Below are 27,370 nucleotides of genomic sequence, written 5' to 3' on the forward strand. Positions count from 1 at the left end.
TGTAAACGTTAACGTATTCACCATAGGGCAAGCGGAAGCTGCTTTCTTGGTGAATAGCAACATAACTAGTAGCTAACTTTTTAAGTAGAACAAGGTGAGTCTTTCGTCTGTTAGAAAAATTATCGGCGAGAATTTGCACATTGATAAGAGAAAGTGTAAAAAACCATTAAGAACAGATGGTGAATGTATAATCGGCTCACGAGTTTCCAGAGTGGTCTAGAAAAGCCTTTTATTTCAGGATAACCTTAGTCCAGTATTAATGAAGAACGGGTAGGTGGAAGCAGCTTTCTTGGTGGATGGCAAAATAACTCGTTGCCAACTTACTAAGAACATCAAGATGAGTTTTTGGTCTATATCAAAAATGATCTGCGATAATTAGCACATTCATTGTAGAAAGTGTAAGAACTTCCTGACAGCAGGAGGTGAATGTATTATCGGCTCACGAGTTTCCAGAGTGCTGCAGAAAGGCCTTTCATTCCAGGACAACCTTAGTCCATCACTAATGAAGAGGACATCATTGTGAACATTAACGAAGATACAATAGGGCAAATGGAAGCATCTTTTTTGGTGGATAGCAACATAACTAGTAGCCAACTTTCTAAGTGTATCAAGATGAGCATTTTTTCACAAAGAAAAATTATCGGCGAGAATTAGCAGATTCAATGTTGAAAGTGTGAAAAGCTTTCAAGAACAAGAGATGAGTGTATAATCGGCTCAAGAGTTTCCAGAGTGCTGTAGAAAGGCCTTTCATCCCAGGAAAACTTTAGTGCTGCATTGAAGGAAAAATGAAATGAAATCTTTGAGTTTTACGTCCCACGCTTATGCCGGTTAGGCTAAAGGAGACGGTGATGATGAGTAATGAATGAAATGGTGGAATGAAGAAAGTGGGAGGAAACGGGAGAGCCCCGAGAAAACCCACGCACACGGTGTTTGTCCACCACAAAGTTGACTTGGCGGGGGCTGGGATCGAACCCGGGACCCCAAGCACCAGAGGTCAACGCTCTACCACTGAGCCACCGCGGCCCCTGCATTGAAGGAGTAGGCGTCATTGTGAACCTTAATGAATATACTATAGGGCAAGTGCAAGCAGCTTTCTTGGTTAATAGCAACATAACTAGTAACCAACTGTCTAAGTATATCAAGATGAGTCTTTTTCTGTAAAAAAAAAAAAATGTTCGGCGAGATTAGCACATTCATAATACAAGTGAGAGGAGGTCCTAACAACAAGAATTTAATGTATAATCTCTCAAGAGTTTGCAGAGTGCTGTAGAAAGGCCATTCATTTCAGGACAACCCTAGTTCAGCATTGATGAAGAAGGCACCATTCTGAACGTTAATGAATTCACCATAGGGCAAGTGGAAGCAGCTCTTTTCGTGGACAGCAACATTACAGAGAGAATTTTTTTTTTAAATATGTTAAGACAAGTGTGGCGTGTGTAAAAAATATCGGTCCTCATTTTTGTATTCATAATAAAAGTGTAAATCTCGTAACAGCATGCGCTGAATGTATAATCGCCACAGGTCTTTCCAGACTTCTCTCGAAACAATTCTCATTTCAGGGCAACCTTAGGCCTACATTGTTGAAGAAGAATCCATTGTGAACGTTAACGAAGATACCATTGGGTAAGTGGAAACAGCTTTCTTGTGTATGGTCACAAAACTAAAGCCAAATGTTGAAATATTTCAAGTGCTCGGACTGTAAGAGAACGGATCGATGAGCATTTGCACATCCATCGTAGCAAGCCTAAAGGCTAGTAAGAACAAAAGTTGAATACATAATCGGGTTAAGTCTTTCCAGACTTCCCTAGGAGCGCTTCTCATTTCAAAGCAAACTTAGTACGATATTAATGAAGAAGAAACCATTGTGAACGTAATGAAGACGCCATATACAAGTGAAAACACTTCTCTTGGTGGATCGGCACATAACTAGTAGCCAACCTTTTAAATATATAAAGGTAAGTGTGAGGTGTGTAAGAATAATAATCGGTAACCATTCCCACATCCATAATAACAAATGTAAAAGCTTGTATCAATATGAATTGAAAGTATAACTGGGTCAAATGCTTCCAGACTTTTGTGGAAACGACTCATTCCAGGGCAAAATCGGTCCGACATTGGTCAAGAAGAAACCATTGTTAACGCTAAAGAACACACCAAAGGGAAAGTGTAATCACCTCTGTTGGTCGATCGCCACATAGCTAGTAGCACATCTTTTAAATATGGCAAAAGTGAGGTCTATAAAAATTGATAGCTGAGATTTTAAAAAAAAAAAAAAAAACGTGTAAAAACTCGTAACATTATGAGCTGAAAAAATAATCAGCTCAAGTGTTACCAGTCTTCTGTAGATACGACATTCATTCCAGGACATCCTTAGTCCGGCATTGATAAAGAATTCACAATAGTGAATGATCATGAATACACCATAGCGGAAATGGAAGCAGCTTTCTTGTTGGGTCAGATCATAACTAGTACAGAACTTTCTAAGTATATCAAGGTGAGTCTTTTGTCTAAGAAAAATGATCGTCGAGAATTAGCACATTTAAAATAGAAAGTGTGAGAAGGTCCTAACAACAGGAGATGAGTGTATAATCGGCTCAAGAGTTTCCAGAGTTCTGTAGAAGGGCCTTTGATTTCAGGACAACTCTAGACCAGCATTGATGAAGCAGGCATCATTGCAAACGTTAATGAATACACCATAGGGCAGTGGAAGCAGTTTTCTTGGTGGATAGCAAGAGAGCTAGTAGCCAACTCTCTAAGCATATCAAGATGAGTCTTTGGTCTGTAAGAAAAATTATCGGCGAGAATTAGCCCATTCATAATAAAAAGTATGATGAGGTCCTAACAGCAGCAGTTGATTAATAATCGGCTAAAGAGTTTTCAGTGCTGTAGAATCGGCTTTCATTCCAGGACCACGTTAGTTCGGCATTGATGAAGAAGACATCCTTGTGGACGTTAATGAATATACCATAGGGCAAGTGGACGCAGCTTTCTTGGTGGATAGCAATATAACTAATAGCCATCTTTCTAACTATATCAAGATTAGTCTTTGGTCTGTAAGAAAAATGATCGGTGATCTTGGGTATATCCATAACATGAAGGGTAAGGGCTCGTAAAAACATTAGTTGAATTATAATCCGCTCAAATGCAGTGTTTCTTTCAGAATCGAAGTTTCGGGGGCGCACACTTTATATTCCAGGAGTCACCGCTGGTACTATTCCATTTATAATTAATTGTAGACCTATTATTTTTGTCTCCTTCTTTGGAGCTCTCTCAGAGTTCCGGTTTTGTAGTGCGTCCCCAAAAATATGTCTGGAAGAAACACTGCTCAAATGTTTCCAAACTTCTGTTGAAGCGACTCTCATTCCAGGGCAACGTCAGTCCGACCTTCATGCAGAAACCATTGCGACCGTTAAAGAAGACACCATACGGCAAGTGAAAGCAACTCTCTAGGTGGAATTCTACATAACTAGTAGCCAACTATTTAAAATTGTTAAATGTGGGGTGTGTAATAAAAATGACTGCAGATCATTAACACATCCATTATAGTAAGGGAGAAACTTCCAAAAAAAAGTTTAGTTGAATATATAGTCGGCTCAAGAGTTCCCAGACTTCTATAGAAACGACTTTCATTGCAGTATAACCTTAGTCCGGCATATGAAGAAACCATTGTGAACGTTAATGAAGACACCATAGAGCATGAGTAAGCAGCACCTCTCTTCGTGGATCGCCACGTACCTAGTAACCAACTTTCTAAGTATATCAAGATGAGACTGTGGTCTGTATGAAAAATGTTCGGTGAGAGTTTGCACATTCATAATAGTAAGTGTGAAAAGCTATTAACAACAGGAGTTGAATGTATAATCGGCTCAAGAGTTTCCAGAGTTCTATGGAAACGACTTTCATTCGAGGATAACCTTAGTCCGACATTGATGAAGAAACCTTCGTGAACGTTAATGAAGACACCGTGGGGCAAGTGTAAGCACCTCTCTTAGTTGATTGCCACATGACTAGTAGCAACATTTTTAAATATGACAAGATAAGTGTGGGGTGTAAGAAATGATCAGTGACCATTTGCAGATCCGTAATAGCAAAGGTAAAAGCACGTAACAAGATGAGTTGAATGTATAATCTAATCATCTTGTTTCCAAACTTCCTGAGAAACGACTTTCATTACAGGCCAACCTGGGTCCTTCATTGAACAAGAAACCATTGTGAACGTTAATGAAGACACCATAGGCCAAGTGAAAGCAGCTCTTTTCGTGGACAGCCACATAACTGATAGAAAATATTTTATGTATCTCAAGACAAGTGTGGCGTTTGTAAAAAAAAATCCTCTGTCACCACTTAGACATTCATAATAAAAAGTGTAAATCTCGTAACAGCATTAGTTGAAGGTATAATCTACTCAGGTCTTTCCAGACTTCTGTAGAAACGACTCTCATTTCAGGGCAACCTTACTCCGACATTGATGAAGAAGAAGCCATTGTGAACGTCAACGAAGATACCATAGGGTAGGTGAAAACAGCTTTCTGGTGGATCGTCACATAACTAGAAGCCAAATGTATAAATATGTCGAGTTTGTGGAGTGTAAGAGAACGGACAGATGAGCATTTCCACATCCACAATAGCAAGCCTAAAAGCTCGTAAGAACAAGAGTTGAATGTATAATCGACTCAAGTGTTTCCAGACTTCTCTAGGAACGCCTCTCATTTCAGGGCAATCTTAGTCCGACATTGATGAAGAAGAAACCATTGTGAACGATAATGAAGATGCCATAGGGCATGTTTAAGCACCTTTCTTGGTGGATCGCCACATAACAAGTAGCCAACTTCTCAAATATGAAATTTAAGTTTGAGGTGTGTAAGAAAAATGATCGTTGACCATTTCCATATCCATAATAGCAAGGGTAAGAACTTGTAACAACATGAGTTGAAAGTATAACCAGCTCAAATTCTTCCAGACGTCTGTGGAAACGACTCATTCCAGGGCAACATCTTTCCGACATTAGTGAAGAAGAAACCATTGTGAACGCTAATGAAGATACCATAGTGCATACTCTTGGTCTATCGCCACATAACTAGTAGCAAACCTTTTAAATATGTCAAGGGTGAGGTCTCTGAGAAAAATGGTCGCTGAGCATTCGCAAATAGAGAAAACAGTGTAAAAACCCGTAACAATATTAGTTGAAAGTATAATCAGCTGAAGTGTTTCCAGTCTTCTGCAGATACGACTGTCATTCCAGGACAACCTTAGTGCGGCATTCATAAAGAATGCACCATTGTGAACGTTAATGAATATACCATATGGCAAGATAAATCAGCTTTTTTGGTGGATTGCAACATAACTAGTAGCAAACTTTCTAAGTATATCAAGATGAGTCTTTGGTCTGTAAGAAAAATGATCGGCGAGAATTAGCACATTCATAATAGAAAGTGTGAGAAGGTCTTAACAACAGGAGTTGAATGTATAATCGGCTCAAGGGTTTCCAGAGTACTGTAGAAAGGCCTTTCATATCAGGACAACTTTAGTCCGGCATTGATGAAGAAGGCACCATTCTGAACGTTAATTAACACACCATAGGGCAGGTGGAAAAGCTTTCTTGGTGGACCGCAAAATAACTAGTAGAAAGCTTTTCAAATATGTCAATATGAGTGTAGGATCTGTAAGAAAAATGATCGGTGAGCTTGTGTACATCCATAACAGCAAGGGTAAATGTCATAGAAACATGACCTGAATTATAATCCGCTCAAATACTGTTTTTCTTTCGGAATCAATGTTTCGGAGAGCACACTTTTTATTCCAGAGGTCACTGCTGGTACTATTCTATTTATAATTCTTTTCTAGACGTTTTATCTTGGTTTCCTTTTTGGGAAAACTCTCAGAACTCTGGTTGAGTAGTGCCCCCTCAAATAAATATATCTGGAAGAAACACTGCAAAACTGCTTAAAGATTTCTGTAGAAGCGACTCTCTTTCCAGGATAAGCTCAATCCGACTTTCATGAAGAAATCATTGCGAACGTTAATGAAGACACCATAAGACAAGTCGAGAGAGGTCTCATGGTGAATTGCAGCATAATTAGTAGCCAAGTTCCTAAGTATGTTAAGATGAATCTGTGGTCTGTAAGAAAAAAGACCGTTGAGAGTTTGCGCAATCATAATAGAAAGTGTGAAAAGCTCCTAACAACAGGAGTTGAATGTATAAGCTCAAAGCTTTCCAGAGTTCCGTAGAAACGACTTTTATTCGAGGAGAACCTTAGTAAGACATTGATGAAGAAATCATTGTGAACGTTAATGAAGACACCATAGGGCAAGTGAAAGCACCTCTCTTGGTAGATCGCCACATAACTAGTAGCAAACTTTCTAAATATGACAATATAAGTGAGGAGTGTAAAAAATGATCAGTGACCATTTGCACATCCGTAATAGCAAAGGTAAAACCTTCAAACAAGATGAGTTGAATGTATAGTCGCCTCAAGACTTTCAAGGCTTCTATAGAAACGACTTTCATTCCAGGGCAACCTTAGTCCGGCATATGAAGAAACCCTTGTGAACGTTAATGAAGACACCATAGAGCATGATTAAGCACCTCTCTTCGTGGATCGCCACATACCTAGTAACCAACTTTCTAAGTATGTCAATATGAGTCTGTGGTCTGTATGAAAAATAATCGGTGAGGGTTTGCACATTCATAATAGTAAGTGTGAAAAGCTACTAACAACAGGAGTTGAATGTATAATCGGCTCAAAAGTTTCCAGAGTTCTATGGAAACGACTCTCATTCGAGGACAACCTTAGTCCGACATTGATGAAGAAGAAAGCATTGTGAACGATAATCAAAACGATACCATGAATCAGGTGTAAGCACCTCTCTTGGTGGATCGCCACATAGCTAGTAGCAATTTTTTAAATATGAGAAGATAAGTGTGGGGTGTACAAAATGTTCAGTGACCATTTCCACATCCATAATAGCAAGTTTAACAGCTTGTAACAACATGAGTTGAAAGTATAATCGGCTCAAATGCTTCCATACTTCTGTGGAAACCACTCATTCCTGGGCAACATTGGTCCGACATAAATCAAAAAGGAACCATTGTGAACGCTAATGAAGATACCATAGGTCATGTGTAAGCAGCTCACTTGGTTTGTCGCCACATAGCTAGTAGCAAACCTTTTAAATATGCCAAGGGTGAGGTCTCTAAGAAAAATTATCGCTGAGCATTTGCGAATAAAAAACAGTGTAAAAACTCGTAACAATATGAGTTGAAAGAATTATCAGCTGAAATGTTTCCAGGCTTCTGTACATACGACAGTCACTCCAGGACAACCTTAGTCCGGCATTCATGAAGGCGGCACCATTTTCAACTAGGGCAAGTGGAAGAAGCACTCTTGGTGGATAGCAACATCACTAGTTGTCAACTTTCTAAGTATGTCAAGATGTGTCTTTGGTCTCTAACAAAAATGAACGGTGAGCATTTGCACATCCAAAATAGAAAGGTTAAAACTCGTAACATGTGTTGAATGTGTAATCAGCTGAAGTCTTTCCAGTCTTCTCTAAAAACGACTCTCATTCCAGGGCAACTCCAGTCCGTGATTGATCAAGAAACAATTGTGAATGTTAATGAAGACACCATAGGGCACGTGTAAGCAGTTTTCTTGGTGGATCGCCGTGTAGCTAGTAGCCAAATTTTTAAATACGTCAAGATTAGTTTTTTGCTTTCATAAGTACCTCTAAAATAATATCGACGTCGGATGAATTGTTTTGTACGAATTAAAAAAAAAAAAAACGAAAATTCTCCGTCTACTGAAGAAAACGTGATACTATCAAGTCGGTGTGCAGTAAGTTTATTATGACATATGTGATAAAATTTTCAAATCCTTGTAGCCAAGAAGAACATGATATATCACTTGAATGAGTAATGTAATAATTGCGTGAAGATCCAATTAATATGTCTTGCTATCTTACTATTATGTGAATATATACATTAACTCGATTAGCCACATTTGTAAACAGTAAATAACAATGTAACAAGAACTCGAATGGAAGCAATAATCGATAATCTGAATCATTTCGCGACCATGAAGAAGTGAACTCTTTCCTTGATTACGGTATTCTAATTATGGAATGCATAAGAGGCATGTACAGGAGCGTTATATTTCCTTCTAATCACTAAAATGCAATGATAGAGGTACGGAGTGGATCGAAGTACAGTTTATGTAAAAAAAAAAAAAAAAAAAAAAAAAAAAAAAAAAAAAATCAGCAAAAATTAGATTCGTTATTTCTATAAAGCAGATGTGGAAAATTTTCTGAGCACAAAGCGTTAATGCACTTGAAATATTGACAACTTTCTGTTGAATATAATGTATAAAGATATGTCCCTAATAATGCCATTACCCATTCTGGAAAGTCAAATTTGTCAGTACCAACTTGTGGAACAAAAATTATAATCAAGCATACATTTTATGTTTAAGTTAAGAGATAAACAGAAAAATATTAAGTTAGATTATAGTAAGCATGGGTTGAGGCAACGCAAGGTCTTCGCCAACAGCTGATACGTTTTACGAATGGTTGTTGGAAAAGGAGGGAACAACCGATTTATTTTACACACCACAATCCTCTGTCGGTGCGAATTAAACAACTTACAAAGAGTGAAAAAGTGGCTTTACTGGACCGGGAATCGAACCGGGGATCTCCGGCATACCGTGCCGATGCGTTAGCCAGTACGTCACCCAGTCCGCTTCCCAGAACATCCAAACACTCTCTGACTCAGTAGAGAGCACCGACTGCATTAGTGGGAGACTCTTTGTGAGACACTTTTTCACTCTTTGCAAGTTGGTTGTTGGAATCGTTTACAATAGTGAAAATTGCTAATATCAATGCTAAAAAGATAATAAATAAAGAAGACCTCTCTTAATTGGTTATCTCCCCCAAAAGATTATTCAATTGCCGACAAAGTTACGTACTTGCATTTGAAACACTTAAAACGAGCAAACTATCCTATAAATAATATATGTTCTTAGACAAAATGTACAGCTATAAAGAATTAATGTGTATGAAAATTACTTGAAAGTTTCTGTATATGGAACGGCAATTAAAACATCCATGAATGGAGGTGGCATGTACTAGCAGTAATATTTTGAAGATGTTGGATTTGTTCTGAGAGATGAGAACAAAAGAAAGTTCATCCAGTCAGAGTGTTCATCCTAGCACAGGTTACCCAAGCATTTGATAGGAAGTTTTTTTATATTTCTTCCAAAACTAAAGAGTAGCACGCATACCGATATTGATCTTATCGCCATTGCAAAATTGATTAAATTGAATCTCTCATCGCAGTAAGAATAAGAAGCTTGGAAGAGTATTTCGTAAAGTTGTTTTCTACATATAATATGCAAAAGTAAATTTCACTTTATTTCATGTACTTCTGTATGAGCTTTTAGACTAATTCGATTAGCTATCGTGAGAGACCTTATCAAAGTATAAAACAGCTCTCCCAAGGGAGAAAAAAGTTTTAAAATTTCCATGTTGCCCACCAACCTATGGTTGAGGAGAGAGATAAAGATCGTGAGAGAGTGTAAACTTGTAAAAAATTCTTATGGATGCAAAATTGCTTGCCCTTATTATTGAGAGACCATGAACGAAATAAACGCTATCAACATATGCTCTACTAATTGACGAAAGGGAAGTAGATAATGCCGGAAACGTTATCAACTAAGCTAACCACTAGCGCGTAATCAATAGAGGCGGTAGGGTGCATCAAAGGAGAATATTAGTTAACGAAATATTTCCTTTTTAAGTAAGATATCTTATTTTCCCTAAGGAAAAGTTAGAAGGTTTATGGACATTAATCAGTTGACATAAGAGGCTGTTAAGGATAGCAAACAATACATTAAAGTAAGGATATTGTGAAAAAGTGGTGAAAAATTGTTGGTTTAGTTTTGTTCCAACATTACGTTTTAATGTTAGATAAGTTTGTACCGGAAGTCGTTAATGTTTCGCCGAGAAATGCTGAATGCGAAGAATTACAAATAGTGTCCTTGTTTGCGAAGAAATAGCCGACGTAGACGTATGCGGCAGAGAGTGTAATTTCAGAAGAACGTAGAGGTAAGCAAATACATAATTAGACAAGCTGAAATTAAATTAAAATCTATTGAGGAATGAGAACATTACATTATAATTTTTACTGGATATTCACTAAATAGTTCGAATCTTTGAAACGAGCAAGGAATGAATTAAATAAGGAAAGAAGATAACATCGTTGTAGCAAAGTAAGAGGAATTAGAAGGCGAAGATCATCTGGATTCTTTAATCTGTCCTCATTGCTAGAAGTACTTTCATACTAAATATCTATTGAAAGAACACTCAAGGAGTACATCATATGGAAATTTATTTGACTGTGGCATTTGTAGAAAACGGATTCTTACGTCAAACATACTTAACAACCCATATCGGTTTGCACAGTGAATATAAACGACTCACGTCCCAACATTGTAGGAAGAGTTTTGCTACTTCAACCAATCTTAATGTACATTTCTGCCAAAATTTTTGTCGCACGTTTTTAGGAATCACATAAATAGAAATAACTCTCTTATGATAGAAAACGTTACATGTCTTCTTGGAAATATGCAGAAAATGAAAACACATATTTCAAGTAAAACATTTCAATAAAAATTAAGACATAAGCAAGTTATAATTAAAAAAATAAATCTCCGAAACTTTCCTTGCCAAATTCTAAGATCCATTTTCGTAAACGCGAGAAACACGCATCGAAATTTACAAAAGGAAAGGGAATTTTATGCTTTCTTAGAAATACAACGTAAATCTCTCAAAATGTTAGTTACTACGCATATTGCACAGCTCTTATAATCATAGGTATTAAACATTTTGCAGGTAAACAACGACGAAGTACAAACAAGCCATAAAATATGCGAAGCGATCAGGCGTTTAGTGTTAATGATTTTTCCTTATTTACGTCTACCAAGTCAGCGAATCTTAACTTACCTTCGTAGAGTACTTGGTTAGCGAGTGCTAGCAAGATATTTTATTTTTTCCACTTCATCAGTTCAGATTCCATTTCCCCCTTCCCTTCGCAAAGAGTTCCGGCAATATACTTCGGTACTGAGATGTTTGTAGTTTTTTTCGGAAGAAAAAGCAACTGCTTTCCATCGTCTGTATTTCAAAACGAGATATGTCACTAAACAGTCCCTAGACAAGCTATGTTCGCCAACGTTGTCTTTATTCTTTTAAAATGTTTGCATTTTAGGGTGTATGGAAATCGAGTTTTCTAGCAATCCCCGATGTTCAAAGGAAAGAGAGTGAGGTCCTATATGCATATGGTGACCTTGAAGTTGTTGTTCTACTGTTTGACACAGCAGTGACCACATTTTCACGTATCTTCATTGACCGAAAGACTTTGCAGGCTGAGCCAGGCAATACTGAAAAAATCAGTTCCTTTCTGATCATAAAAGAAGGTTCCGAAAAAGATGTTTACCTTAGTCGAAAGGTTAAGGAGAAATGGACATATTTGAGCCCAAGAAATCATTGACCTCGACAAAAATAACAAAACACGTGACCTGTCATAGCGTATTTTGAATCATTCACCATCGTTCCGAATAGGATTAACTACAACAGGAAATCTCGGTTTAATACCACTGACTTCTAACCGCAATTGGCATCAAAGAAAGTGGCAATCAATGCATTTCAATAAATGCTCAGGAGCTAGTTTCCTTAACCTACAAAGCAAATAAATAAAAACAAGAAAGGAGAGGTAAAAATAAAGATTTTCCTTTGTTGTTTTGGTTTCATCCAAATGAAAAATACTTGAGGGAAAAATTGTTAACAGGAGCGGGTGGAAAACAATAGTAAAGACGTGTAGCGTGTGACTATCTCACAGCAATTACTGATGTTTGATCAATTAGAGCAGTCCAGAAGATTTGCTTGAGTTGAACGTATTTAGGTGTCGAAATAAGAACTTACTTTGCAATTGCGAGGTGTCGCGAGACGATTTACGAAAGTGGTTAAAGAGAAAAAATGATAACTGTGTTAATTTCGATGAGGAAAATGTGCAAAGGATGAAACCATTAAACAACGGAGAAAAATCTAAACATGATATTTATTCAGAGAAAGACACGAAAACGTTTTAGAAAAATGGCTAGAACGAAAGAAAGGCAGTAGTGGCGTTAACTTTGAGGAAAAAAATGTGCAAAAGCAGCAATCGTAAACCAAAGAAATATGTAAAGAAACCAGTACTTCAGAGATGTACTACCTACAGTGAGTATTTTTACACTTAATGCCTACAGTGACTATTTTTTAGAAAAGCTTGATGCTACCTATTCTTTAAAGAACGTTTTGTTATAATTCCTTAATATTATACTCTTCATTCTAGTTTATTTAAATATTTCCAAATTCTTTAGAATTAGGTCTTTAAGAAATGTTAAAATTGTCAAGAATTTTATAAAAAGAGGAAAGTTCATTTCTACTCGTTGTCATAACTGGAATGGAAAACTTACAACAATATTTGAAATGTTAATTAACATATGACTAAACTTTAATGAATCATTACTACAATATAAGATATCGAAAGACGCTTTTAGCAATAGATTCAGTATCCTAATGATAGGGTTCATCTCCTCTGTTAGCTTCTATTCAAATCGGAAACGGTTTATCCCTTGTCCGGGCAAGCTATTTTGTAATGTAGACGGCAACTGAGGAATTACCAACTCTATTAGCCTTACCAACTCGATATGTTCATTACGTTAACTTCGACTAAAGATAGAATAATTCAGAATTTTATGTCATCGAAATATTTATGGTTATTGAGAAATTAAAAAAAAAAGATCAGCTACTGGGCCTGGGAGGCCCCGGTTGCCCGGATAAGGGTTAATCATTTCTGATTTCAATGCTTACAGTCATAGTACAAAATGGTTATTACACGGAGACAAATGGTTTTCGGCAAACGATTGTGCGTCTCAAAGCAACGATTCCCGGTGCGGACACTCGATCGAAAATGTATAAAAGCTTTCTCATTCCAGCCACCCTGCGTCAGGTTTCAGTGGGTTTTCCTCATTCTCATCATGCAAATGCTGGGATCGTACCTACCATTCAGGTCCCAGGCTGCTTCCTTCCTTCCTTTTCCCGGATACTGTGATCTCCGAGGGATATCATCCCTTGTACGTGACGGGCTAACATGGCCATAGATGTTGAAAGCACAAAAATTTAATTCCTATTCTTAATCGTAAACTATCGCAAAATGTCACATCGAGATTTCAACTAATAGAAACCCTTAGTGATTCATGTATTTCCTGATTATATTTAATGATTTATTTTTTATTTATTACAGAAAGGTTTCGAAAAATTTTAAAATTGTGTTAACTTCTTTTTACGAAAGAACTGGAAGATTTTATTTTCATTGCTAGATATTCGACTTTACATACTACAAACTAAAGGTTCCCACTAACTTTTGCTGTTCCATTAAAACAATCAGAGACAAGTTGTCTACATAGTAAGTTAGTAAAACTAACGATAAATTCGAGAAATGTAACAAAGTAACTTGAATATGTACAGTAAAGATATGCACATACGTTTATAATGAGGCGTATTGCTTGTTTTGGATAAATATGCGTTTTAAATTTCCATAAGAGGCAACTCAACAAACCACACTTCTCTCAATTAGTTATTGTTATTATTAAAATATATGTTAATATTATAATTATTACACTGGTTAAATAAAAATATTGACACAATGTTGAGTTTACCCCTATTACACGCAACGTCTCACAATTTTACATTCAACAGATTCAGCTCTTCCATCAGAATGCCTGAAGCAGATAGAAATTTGTAATTTCTGGTGATTAGTTCAGAATTATTATAACCTAATAATCTACAATTTAATGCTCATGAATACTCAATAGAAGGATTTACTCGTTATCAATACTAGTAACATGATATTGAACATAATAATAACATGATAGCATACGTGTTATCGTGTAAAAAGAAACAATTTACAGGAGACATATTAATAAAATAATACTTTTAAAAAGATACAAAATCAACGTATGCTTCTTTTACATACCAAATTAATACTTTAAAATCTTACAACACTTTACTTACAACACTATTAGTCGTTTAATTCTTCTGGTCACAAGAATCTAAATTAATTAGACAATTCACTTGTATTGACACTAGTATGGTAAATATTTTTTACAGCATACTTTTAGTTCCTGGAAGAACTCAGCGAACGTCAATTTTAACTTGTCTTCTAATGTTATTGCTTAGAATACAATACACAATATTTCCTTTATTACACACACACACACACACACACACACATATATATATATATATATATATATATATATATATATATATATATATATACTTTTTATTATATTGTACCTTTTCACATGGACAATCTTATTTTTTCGAAGTTAATTAGTAATAACTAATTTTCTTATTTATTTTCTTTTTCGTTTCTAACATTTATGACCTCTGATTAAATAGTGTCATTGAAATTTTGAAATATTTGGAAGTGAATTGTTGAGTAGTTAGCAACATGACAATATTAACTAAACTTTTATCCCTGTATCAATAAACTCACAGTAAAATTTTAATTTAGGTTATACTAAGTAAAAGGATGCAACAGTAAATTGGGCAACTATAAAGGGTTTGATCTGAATTGTGCATCTTTCTCTTAAATTGTTGCAAAAATAATAATCAGATTTTATTCCATTAATCTATAGATTTCATATTGTCACTGACAATTGAGTTTTAGAAAATGTACAAAATACTTTTACAATATTGAAGTGATTATTATTAGACAATGTAACTAGTTCAATTAAAATTTTCTCTTTTTCTCTTACCCAGAATTATATATATATATCTCACTTGTGAATCAAGAAAAGTTTTTTTTTTCTTATTCTCAAAGTAAGTCACCACTACTCTACGCTACTCTTTTCAAAATTCTGTTTAAAAATTTCAGCCAATTGCAAGCTTCTCACATTAATATCAGAAACCAAAACAGTGAACACATACTTTCAGTAAACAATAATATTTAATATAATGTGATCTTGCAAGTAATCTGGGAATACACAAATGTAACAGAAAGAAATAATGAAAAGAATAAAACAAATCATTTACCGAATGCAAACTACCTACTTGTTTCCATTTTTCGTTCCTTTCAACTTCAAACAAGTCTCAAAACTTGAGAACACAGTTTCTTTGAAATTTCATTTCACTACGTAAGGAGAGTGGTTTGATCACAGACTTTCAAGCAAATGTACAGAGGAGGAAGACTGTATGGATTTTCCTTGAAGTTCTACCAAGGTGAAAAATAGAGCAGTAAGTATTTAACTTATATTAACACATTAATACATTTACACTGAACTTAATTGCAACAAGCTGTGACAAAAACATTTTAAAGAATTTGGGTATACCATCTATAATTACTAGGAACATTCTACAGAAAGTTACACGATATTGACACTGCTTTTACTTTACTAGGAGCAATATCATCTACTTCAGATCCTCACTTTCTATTACCCCAATGAAATTCTACTTTTACGTAATGTCACTAATACAATCACATCAATAAAGCTATTCATAATTTATTACATTACAGAGACAGCATAAGAATTATTGGTCGCAAAACAATCTATCAATGAGGCATCAATCTTCTTATAAAAATATTTCTGAAGTCGAATTGGAAGAAACACAGTTTCAGGAGTCTAGACTTGTTAGCAAATAACTGTGCTCTTTTGACATTGTTATGTACGGCGTACATCTAGTAGTTCTTCATGTAGAAACATTTTAGGCACTAATTCCATATTTAGTGTCCTTTATATAAAGTTTAACATCTTATAAAATTGTTGCTGATAATATTCTATCTAGTATAAAGCTCACCCAAGTCTTTGTCTATTATTAAGATAAAGATTAAACTGTCTGATGCACCTACGAGAACAGCAGAAAACATTATTACGAAGAAAAACTGTTCTACCACTAGAGATGTGCAAATAGAAAGTTGGTTTCTTGTTTCTATTAATGTCCATTTTATAATAATGCATATTTAATTTTTTTTTTTTTTTAATTGACTCCTACGGGTTTTGCGTAATCTGTATTTACGAATGGAAACATTAGCTGCATAAAATTAAGTTCAATTATTGTTGTCAGTCACATTTTTGTTGTTGAATATGATAAGTTGTTCTTCTCTTAGCAATAAGATCAAAACTAGACACAAATAAGCATCCAGTCACTGAGAACTCTCTATCCAAGGTTTAGAGCGCAAATGTTTATGTGAATAAACTACAGTAAGTTTAACGTCTCCTTTCAGCAGCGAAATTACATGGCACAATATAGTAAAGAAGATATTGAAAAAACTCTTCTTCCATCATTCAAGGACGTTTTTATCTCTCTCATTGTCTCAATTTAGCCTGACAGGGTAAAACACAAGCATCCAGTTTCCACGAACTGTCGTTACCAATTATTTATATTGTTCTTGTGTGGTGGATCGTTTCTAAATCATGCACGAAACTCAGGCTGCACTGTAACCACAGATCTGGACATCTCAAATCGAAGCACACAGAAAGTCCTTTCTTGTTGCGATGCTATCTCGGAAACTGACGCTGTAGTCCCACAGTAAACATGACAAACTAACCAGCATGACAGGTAAACATCAGGTAGCGCATGAGAAATTTCGACAGTTGCGACTGCTTACGTTGTATAATTTACTCCTATAAGGTAATAAATAGATTTATTATTGACTTTTAAAACCGCACCATTCATTTATAAACACACTGTATAAACTGAAATGGTACTTGATTGTCAAAAAGTATAGGTGAATATTACAAATAGATTCAATTCACTCAAAAATACTTCTTTCAGATGTAAAATTAGCAAAATTCACGCAAAGCATTTTTACTTACAGAATAATAAAAATTCAAAGAGTAGCCTTGTTTATGTATTTGTTATATATTTTCATCATAGTTATTAATATTAAGAAACAAAACTTCGAACAGTAATGTTAAGAAATGTTGTTTTTTCCCTTGCTGATTCATTGATAAAGTGTTCTTACGTTTCAAAGGTTGATTGGGATAAGGGCTCTGCCACAAACATGCAAGCTGACACGAGACTTTTTTTCTCTTTAATTTTTTAAGCTCTTATGGAAACATATTTATCCTCATTGTGCGTATACGTTGGTAAGCTTTGTGTGGACAGGACTTCATAGCCAAACATAGTACTATTGTGCTATGAATATAGTGGGTTAATTCACTGAATACTCGCTTAGATAATGCTCTCGTCAGAGGAAAAGTGAGATACAGTTATAAAAGAAAAACGAAACGAAATATTTAAGTTTTACGTCCCACGTTATGCCGACTACGCTAATGGAGACAGTGATGGTGAGAAACGAATGAAATTGTTTAATGAAGAAAGTGGGAGGAAACTGGAGAAACCCGAGAAAACTCATGCACACGGTGTTTGTCCATAATAAAGTTCATTCAGCGCGAGCTGGGATCTAACCAACAACTCCATGCACCATAGGTAAAGTTATAAAAGAATAGGCGTCTAAACAAATACGGAACACTACTATCAATGAGAGTTGTATAAGATTAGATTTTTATTTATATCATTCTAAGTTGAAATTTCAATCAATCTTCATCTTCATTACTGTTCGAAATCCGGACCAACCAGTATTCCCTACTAGGGTAAAGATTAATTGATCGCCAACAGAAATCCAAAATCCTCTGTATAACCCCACGTTCCATTATTCCATATACACAATTAAGAGTCCAGCGTAACCTACCAGTTAATAAGTTTTCTTCTTATTATTATTATTATTTTTAACACCTCAAAAATATAGGCTCATAATTGAACCACTGATTGGAAAAAGGGAATAAGTACATAAAAATATTTTTTTCCACTTTAAAGCTTTTCTCACCAATTGCAGTGCTACAATACAAGATTCTTCTTCTTGTCTTAGAGTTTGTCAGTTCTTTTGCTACAATTAATCAGTTATACACGTGTTGAAACAAATACAAATACGCCTCGGGAAAGTTTTTTAGCGTTTCTGAAAACTTAGGTCTGATGTACTTATTCCCTTTTGCTGGAAATAGTTGCTGCAAGGACGTGATAAATCTTTTCGGTAGACTTGACAGTCTATAGCTCCTTCACAACTTCCTTTTCATCTAAGGCTAAGTAGTTACATTTTAGACATTGAGGAAAAAGTGTGAAATTAATTAAAATCCTTCAAATTGGAGTTACGAATCTTTTTTTTTTTTTTTTTTTTTTTTTTTTAACAGCTGTTTCAATTGAGTTGTATTTGCTAGAGCTGTCGGTTAAAGGAAACAAAAGATCCTATACTCAAACACAAATCATCTCTCTAGAAGCTCTAATGGAAAACGAAACGAATCGTCGTAAACATGTTACGTTCTTGAAGAGTAAAACAGCAAAACATTGATTGCACAAACGTATAATGGTATCATTTGCTTGCAAATTTAAAACTTATACAAGTTGATGGCTTATTAGGTGAGGGGTTAGTGAACAGGATTTTTGTACTGGTGGTCCAGGGTTCGAATCTCGTCCGTTCTTCTTACGTTTTGTTTCTTTAAGCTACACTGAGTTTGTTCATTCCAACTCTTTAAGCTTGAATTAAATCTAATACCAGTTAGTGAATTAAAAGTAACTAACATTATTTTCAAATACGAGACGTTATTACATGCTTGTCACTAGCTCACAATACTCAACTTTGATATGAACTCTTTCAGCCTTCATTTAACTCATTTCTTGACGTGTTTTGTTACAAAACTCATGAATCGTGGCGAACAAAATTGCTTTACCAGATAATGGTGACTGCTTTGAAACCAAATGACAAGTATGAGAATTAAACGTATCATATCTGTAGTTTGGTGTGGAGAAGATACCAAATAGCGAACGAAAGGTTTAAGAACAACCACGTTATTAATATAAACTATGCCAAAGATTATTGACTTATATGATTAAAAAACATCGAAAGCAATTGTGAAAGAACGAAAAATACTAACTTAAAATTTTGTAACTTGAGGCAAGGAAATCTAATTTAAACATACTAAAACATACCATTTAGCGCATATAGAGTGTGGATCTGTGCTCAAGGCGCTAGCTAATAATCTGGAGGTTCTCAAGTCGGAACCATGTGTGAATATTTTGTTTAAATTTAGAATTTTTGGTGATCATTAGTCGGCGATGACACACGTTTAATTGTCTTAAAATATTTGAATATTTTGATCTTTCAATATTTGAATGATCAAATCTTCGATAATAATACTAATACTAATACTACAACAACTACTACTAATAATAATAGTTATTATTATTATTACTATTAGCAAAGTAATTCAATAACACGTTAATATCTTTAATTATTTCTCGATAACTACTCGAACTTAAGACGTCCTCGAATCTAAGTCGCACCCCGATTTCGCTGGGCTAAATTAAAGAAAAATAGTAATATGTTATGGTTTTACTATTACTAAAGCACTCTTTGATATTGGTCATTTTCGGTGATTTTATGTATCCCTTTCCATGTTGGGGGCACGGTATGACAAAAATTATCCCATGCCCGAATGTCATGTACGTTGAAAATTTGATCGAAATCTGTTGGATGGTTCAAGAGTTGTTCTATTGATTTTTATATATTAATCTCCCCTTCTCTTATCCTCTCCTATGTTCTACCGTCAAAGTGAACATTTTGCTTGTGGTGTGAAAATGGCTCACTACGAAGCTTCTGTTAAAAGCAGCGTGATTGCTTTAATTGAGCATGCGGGTATGAACTATAGCGAGGCAGGCGCGAGATATGGCGTTAACCGTGCTACAGCACGGAGGTGGTGGAGGAGATATGAGGAAACAGGAGATGTAAGACGTAAAAGAGGAAGTGGGCGACAAAGAGTTTCCTCTGCCGAAGAAGACCAGAGTGTAATTGCCCAATGCCGTGAGCACCCTTTCATGTCTGCCCGACAGTTACGAGAGGAAACCAATTTCCCAGGCGATGTTACGACTGTCCGTCGTAGACTCAAATCCTTTGGTTTGAGATCATACAGGGCAGCTGTTAAGTAGCGACTAACAGAAGACCACATGGTTCACCCTCTGGCGTTTGCACAGTTAAATATTGCACGTGTGTGGGACGAGGTCGTTTTCACAGACGAAAAAATATTTTCCAGTGCAAACTTCGGGCCGAAGCGTGTTTACCGCCCCCCTGGAAAAAGGTATGCCTCTGAATACGTTTCCCGTTCAGGTCGAATGGGACATGTAACTGTCCACTGTTGGGCATGGATATGCAAGGCTGCAAATTTCGGAGGAATCTACAGGATTCCTGGTCGCCTAAATGCCCACAAGTATGTGGAACATCTGGATGAAACGCTTCCGGAAATAAAAGCTCATGTAGGTGACGGCATATTATATTTGCAACAGGACAATAGCTCGATACATAGTTCAAATGTGGTTCAGACATGGTTGCAGAGGCAACCTGATGTCGAAATAGTTGACTGGGTTCCTCATGGAGCAGATCTGAACCCTATTGAAAATATGTGGGCCTCTGTTGCAAGAACATTGCGGGAAACCTGGTCGAACAATCCTCCACGAACATCTAATGATCTTTGGGAGCGTGTTGAAGATGCGTGGTCGATCTGTTGCACCTAACGCTATATCTCTCGCCTGGTGGATTCAATGCCACGGCGTATGGCAGCTGTAATCGAGTCCCAAGGGGACTATACACGCTATTAATACATGCTCGCCCACAACACCATCAGCCCTCTCGAGGGCTACCTAATTCGACCCACTTATTAACAAAATTTTATGAAATACATTACGCGACACCAGTGAATGTAAGTGTCTCAGTATGTTCTGCATTAGTAAAGAGGCTAACGTGCGAGACTTGGTGGCCGAGTGGTATTATGCTTGCTATGTAAACCAAAACCGCCTGTAACAGTGGTTCGAATCTAGTGGAGAAGATCCCTACTTTTTATCACCAGGGATATTTGAAATACGCCTTCTGCTATGTCCGCCTTCGTACGGTCTATTATATGACACATAATGTGGACCGCCATAAGTTTTTACTTAGTAAACAATTTATAAATATATGAACAAATACCTAGGTATATTAGAGTAACAATGCAATATAGTACTTTCGTCCGACTGACGTCGCTCTGCAAATGTTCATTGTATTACACCGGAAGATGAATTAAATAAAGACTGGAAAATTTGATATAAAAATTGATACGTAATAAGTTAAAGACAAAATATGTAATTATAATCTCATATTTGAAACTAATTTCGACTACAATTAATTCTCTACCTTTCATAAATAATCCAAACCAAACTTCGAGGTTTGGAATGCACAAACTAAGTGTAGCTAAGAGAAAAAAGTAACAAGAAGAGCAGAGATTCGAACCCACGACCACCAGCGTAAGAATTCCTTTTACTAACCCTTCATCTATCAAACCATGACGTGAACATGACTTTTGTAAGTTATAAATTTGTATCCAAGAAATACCATTAAGCGTATGTGCAACTACTGCTTTGCTCTTTTTCTCTTCAAAAGCGTAACATGTTTAGGACGATTCGTTTCGTTTTCCATTAGAGTTTCGAAAGAGATTATTTGTGTTTGAGTGTAGGATCTTTAGTTTCCTTTAACCGACACTTCTAGCAAATACAACTTAATTCACACAGCAGTTAAAAAAACTCGTACTGCCTTAGAAAGTATTCCTAAAACCACAAGCTGCATCATGCATCCTGAACAGTGACGTAACTAACGGCAGTGCGTTGAGGGAGCCCAAAGTAACACAGGGCCCACTGAAAATTCGTAATTCCACTATTTTTCCTCGATGTCTAAAATGAGACTACTTTAGCCTTACATGAAAAAGAAGCTGTGAAGGGGACTGCGAAGTCTACTGAAAAGATTTATCACGTCCTTGCAGCAACAACTTTAAGTTTTCGAACAGTAATAAAGAACAAGATTGACTGAAATTTCAACTTAGAATGAAATAACTAAAAATCTAATCTTATATAACTCTCATTGATAGTAGTGTTCTGTATTTGTTTAGACGCCTATTCTTTTATAACTTTCCCTATGGTGCATGGGGTCCTTGGTTCGATCCCAGCTCACGCCGAATGAACTTTATTATGGACAAACACCGTGTGCATGAGTGTCCTCGGGTTTCTCCCGTTTCCTCACACTTTTTTCATTAAACAATTTCATTTATTTCTCACCATTACTCTCTAAATTAGCATAGTCGGCATAATCATGGGACGTAAAAATTAGATATTTCATTTCATTTTTCTTTTATAACTGTATATCACTTTTTCTGTGGCGAGAGCAACATCTAAGCGAGTATTCAGTAAATTAAACCACTAAAACCTATATTCATTGCACAATAGTGCAGATGAAGTTTTAGCCCTTTGGCAATCTTCAGCATGGACAGCAAAAAAAGCCAATACATTGATATTGAAACAGTAGTTAACGAATTCCTCTGCGAAAAAGATCACCTGTACTGTTGTGTTTCAGATGATAATTTATAATTATACTTAGTTGGTTGAAATTTCTCCATAGTTGTGGGGGCGAGATACTGAAAAAATCCCTACCAAAAGGTGAAGGTGACATGTAAAAGTAGTCAAATACGAACGAAATTAGTGTCGAATTCATGTGCAAAGATGAAAAGTGACACTGTGGATGCTGCGTAAGTCCAAAATAAGCCTTGGTTGGCTTCGAGTTGACAATGGGAGGGTGACAGGAATAAAGAATCGAAAATATTCTATATTTGTGTCGAATGGATAGTTTTCGGGATCACTGACATAAAAGGTGATATTTCAGATGTGTATATGTCCAAGGTTGGCCATATTGAAATGGGGTCATAGGGAGAACCAGAGCGGATTGGAAAAAAGAAAAAAAAACAAATTTAGAAAAGGAGAAGTAGCTCTTCTGCAGAATTAACTTTTTTAAGAAACTAAGGCCTATCTACTTTAGGTTTTAATTTAAGTTTAAAATACAAAGATGACAAATACTTAGGATATGTTTTATTTTTAAAATAAAAATTATAAAAAGTTCCCTATTCTGGGGGATGTGATCGCCCGAACGCACTCTCCTGAATCCGCCCCTGCTATCATCTCCTCTAAAATTAGATATAATTTACAAAAAAAGTGGTGATTTCGTGGGGGCAAAAGCTCTTGATTGCAAAGGCCTGCATCCTGTGTATGTCCCTGCTGCTCTGAATTGTCAAAAGCTCCTCTTCAAAAGTAAGACATAAAATATAAATAATAAACGTGTAGCAGAATACAATATAAATAGAAAATATGTTATAATTAAGAAATAGAAAATAATTATAAAATAAAGTTGAAGGACAATTAAAAAAAAACATTAAAACTTGAAAGTAAAATATACTTTTAAAACAATTTTGCATTTATGCAGGGCTACAAACAGTGAGGAGTGCCATGTAAATTTAGTAACAAATATAATATTGGAAAATTATTTCGAATTAAACTAGCTGTGACTACATTACTTCTAAATTGAACTTGTGGAATATACAGTATGAACGTAGCTCAAATAAAATAATCAATAAGAATGGTCTTGATTGGAAGCTCGGACCATCCACGTAGGAGTAACTTACATTAACCATTCACCTAACAGACAATGACACACAGGGCTTGGCACTACTTTATCAGATGGTTCTATCAAATGTAACTTAATTAAAACAATAGTAACAAATTTTAAAGCTTTAAAAAGTGTCCTGAAGAAGAGGAAGTTCATTTTGCACATTGTAACAAAGTTACAAGAGGTTTACGTCCTATCTGAACGGCGCATCCACCGAGTCAACTTTTGGAATATCCCCTCAAGGTAGCTTTCAACGCAGCTAAGGGAAACGTATGTGAACCAGTAATAGAATTCTCCGTAGCAGAATGGATAAAGTCATGGTTCGATAACCACAAGGTTCGTGGTTCGAAACCCGTCGCCGAAATCAGATTTTTTAAAATCTTAATTCCTAGTTCTGAAGATCTTTCTCTCCTTTCGTAATCATCTGATGCTCTAAAAAGAGTTCTCCACATTAATTCGACAACTGCCTAATGTGATCCTCGCAGTTCGAAAACTTCCCTTCTTATCTTTCACAAAATCAGAATTTTCGTCATAATACGAATGCTGTCCGATAATTTTTTCCCCAATTCTAAATCTGTGTATACAAATCATCCCCCTCTGTCTTCATATTTGAATCCCTCTCTCTATCTCTCTCTCTCTCTCAATGTCACCCAGGAAGTCATATGGCTTGAGATCAAACCTTCGACTCTTGAAACCAAATGTAAGCTCTTTAGCAATGTGCTATCGTAACTCTATAGGTTTGTTGTTAAAACCAGTGTCTTTTAGACTTTATTCGGGGGGGGGGGGGAGGAAGAGATTCTCCGGCGACATAAGATTTTTACTTTTTATTAGTGTATTACTATACATTTGATCAAAAAATACGTATTTATGAAGCTCAAGAGAGGGGGAATTACACCCTCCTGTCCTGCCCAAATGACGCCCCTGAAACATTTGCTTGCACTTACTAAAAAGAAATTAAATGAACCATTGAATAAAACTCGTTTCTGTCCGTAGATATTTTAGAGCTCTTGGCAATTTCCATAGATTTCTTAGGGAGCATCTTACTAGCTTGCACTCTTTAAAGAAAGAAAGGAATGAAACTAAAGATATTTATGAAGCTCTGGGAAAATTGTGTGACTTTCCTTTAATTTAGGCTCTTAAAAATATTTCAGAACAAACGAATGGAAAAGACTGTTTTAAAGCTATAACGTTGTAAACTTGATTCCTGTTTCTTTTTCAGCTGAATGGAAAGAGTGTACTACGTCACACACACTGCTTTAGACAAGGAGAGGTGGAGGACAGGGAGGAGTTGGAATAAATACTAGAAGCAACTAATCGATTGATACATGTATTGCGGGAATGCATAAGAAAACTGGGCAAGAGTTTGTTATTCATTTGGACTTATAATTTTTGTAACAAATTTTATGCCGCGGACTGGACAAAATTGGTCGACATCTATCCCCACCAACGCCATTTTGGTTTTACTGTCCTTCGGATGTAATTTCTGTGTTTGTGGGGTTAGAGTTATCACTGATAAGTCAAAATCTTTGCATTCATATATTCTATAAAAGTAGCGTTTTAACAAATTTACGCAAGCTGTTCTGTTTATCTGGACATTTTTTTTAACTAAGTGAAAAACTTGCATTATTGCAATTCATCACAATGATTTTTATTATCACATCAAGTTCAGTTAAGATAACAAGCTAAACGTTTTCTGTTTCTATTGTTGTCTAACTGCAAAAAATGAGACATTGTTTTTATTGTGTGCATCAACACATCTACAAATACACTTCGTATCACTCACTCATTCTCACTTTCCCTCCTCCCTCTCTCTCTCATACATACATACATACATACATACATACATACATACACACACACACACACACACACCCATATATATATATATATATATATACCTATCTATCTATCTATCTATCTATCTATCTATCTATCTATATATATATATATATATAGATAAATAGATAGATAGGTATATATATATATATACAAAAAATGGTTGGCGAGATTGAAATTGGGGGGACACTCACCACGCTGCTCCTTTAGAAGAACCAAGTGTATTGAGTTATCGTAGCATTGACAGGGTCACCAAGGTAACAGACTGGGCAAATAATCTGATTTTGGCCTTAAAAATTCAATATGAAAAAGATATGCACAAAAGACCACGAGTGTAGAAAAATGTATTCGGGATAGTAGCATGTTGGAAAAGTACTTTTCTGATATGTCATGGAACTTCCGCAAAATAACACCGCTCTAATTAGGAACATGTAAACACACTGAGTAATATGTATCACACCGGAGAACACTGTGTAATTACGTGTGTTTCTAATACCACCATGTGGAATCACCATCGTTGCTGTACATGTGAGTTAAACACAAACACTGGGGAACTTTCGATTTGTTTGCTACCAAGCATAGTACTCTTCGCGTGAGCAAATGGGTTTGCCCAGACTACGAAACGGAGCAGCCTCTTTCTAAGATGGTGGTATTAGAAAGGTGAAGATCGATCACTACTATTGCTATTTTTTTTCGCTAAATCGACTCCTAAATCATAACAAAAAGTTATAAGTGTATTTTGTGGTCTATAATATATCCACGGAAAGTTACTTTATTGGCAGACAGGGGGACAAGCGTTGCAATAGTGTACGGCAGCTGTTAGCTGTCTTCAAACTGAATCTTCAGGCGATTTGTTTTTCTGTCTTAGTATCTTTAACGATCATATATCATAGGCAAGTTTACATTCTTTGGTGCAGGTTTATTTCTCGAAGGCATAACCCATATGGCTTAAATGCAATGTTTTGTGAACTAAGTTTGACTGACTGCTGTACAACTCGTTACCCACCTTTAACCAGGTGCCTGGACAAGGGGAAGGGTAGAGTTGGTTCACTTTGCTTGCATCCAATGTTTGGCTCTTGTACTCAAATGCAGGACAGGGAATAACAGTCTAGATCAGCGTTTCCCAACCGGTGTGCCGTCAATGGACCGCTGGTGTGCCGCGAGGAATCGAAACAGAATTATTAATTTTATAGCAATCAAATGGTAAAGCGTAGGGAAAAATGCATATTTGTATTTCACATTACTATGAACCTCTACTTTGAATCTACAATTTTAAGTTTCATACCGTGTTACTGTTCTGTACATTACTAATGTTGAAAAAGTATTTGTTGTCATTGTTATGACCATTATTGCTTCTTTATTGTTGCACACTATTTCGCAACTCGAAAATTTAAAATATCATTCAATCCTTTCGACAAATTACCTACATTTGTGTTTTCAAAGTAAAAGATTTGTTTGTTCGTTCGTTATTTAGTGATCTTCCTTCTTAGTAAAAGGTTGGATATAGTTTTTAAAAGGAAAGCGTATTTTTAAAAACTTGAGTCCAATATTTCATTGCAATTGTTTTCTATTTTTTAAATTAGAATGAAAAAAAAGCATAATGATTTATATCACAGGGAAAAAACAGTGATAGAGCTTTCTTCTCTGTGAGAAGGAGATCAATAATCACAGAATAAAATACCATTGTGTTTTATATTTACAAATAATATTTATAAGTGTGCCGCGAGAATCCAAGTAACACTCGTAGTGTGCCGCAAGCTGAAAAAGGTTGGGAAAGGCTGGTCTAGATTATGCGCCACTACTTTTCACAGGAGAGAAAAATCTGTCATAGACATAAATGATATGCTCTTGTACTGTACATTAAACACAAGAGCGGAGATGCGCTTCTTGAAAGATTACGGCTCTTATGTTTAATGTACAAAGGCATAT

At 35.8% G+C, this 27,370-nt stretch overlaps 1 protein-coding gene across 8 annotated transcripts in view; it reads right to left on the reverse strand.

Moving 5' to 3' along the window:
• Positions 1-13,255: 13,255 nt before the first annotated feature.
• Positions 13,256-27,370, reverse strand: part of LOC145674372 (uncharacterized) — a 104,921-nt gene continuing 90,806 nt past the window's right edge. For 5 of the 8 annotated variants that reach the window (XM_081744348.1, XM_081744341.1, XM_081744342.1 and 2 more), the window contains one exon: positions 13,256-16,718. In XM_081744348.1, coding sequence (XP_081600474.1) covers positions 16,699-16,718 — 20 coding nt within the window. In that variant the 3' untranslated portion in view covers positions 13,256-16,698. The remainder of the gene's footprint in view (positions 16,719-27,370) is intronic. The other 3 variants (XM_081744346.1, XM_081744340.1, XM_081744347.1) reach the window with 3 other exon arrangements.

Source organism: Thermobia domestica, chromosome 17, assembly GCF_964235325.1.
Source record: "Thermobia domestica chromosome 17, izTheDome1.hap1.1, whole genome shotgun sequence".
Taxonomy (NCBI): domain Eukaryota; kingdom Metazoa; phylum Arthropoda; class Insecta; order Zygentoma; family Lepismatidae; genus Thermobia; species Thermobia domestica.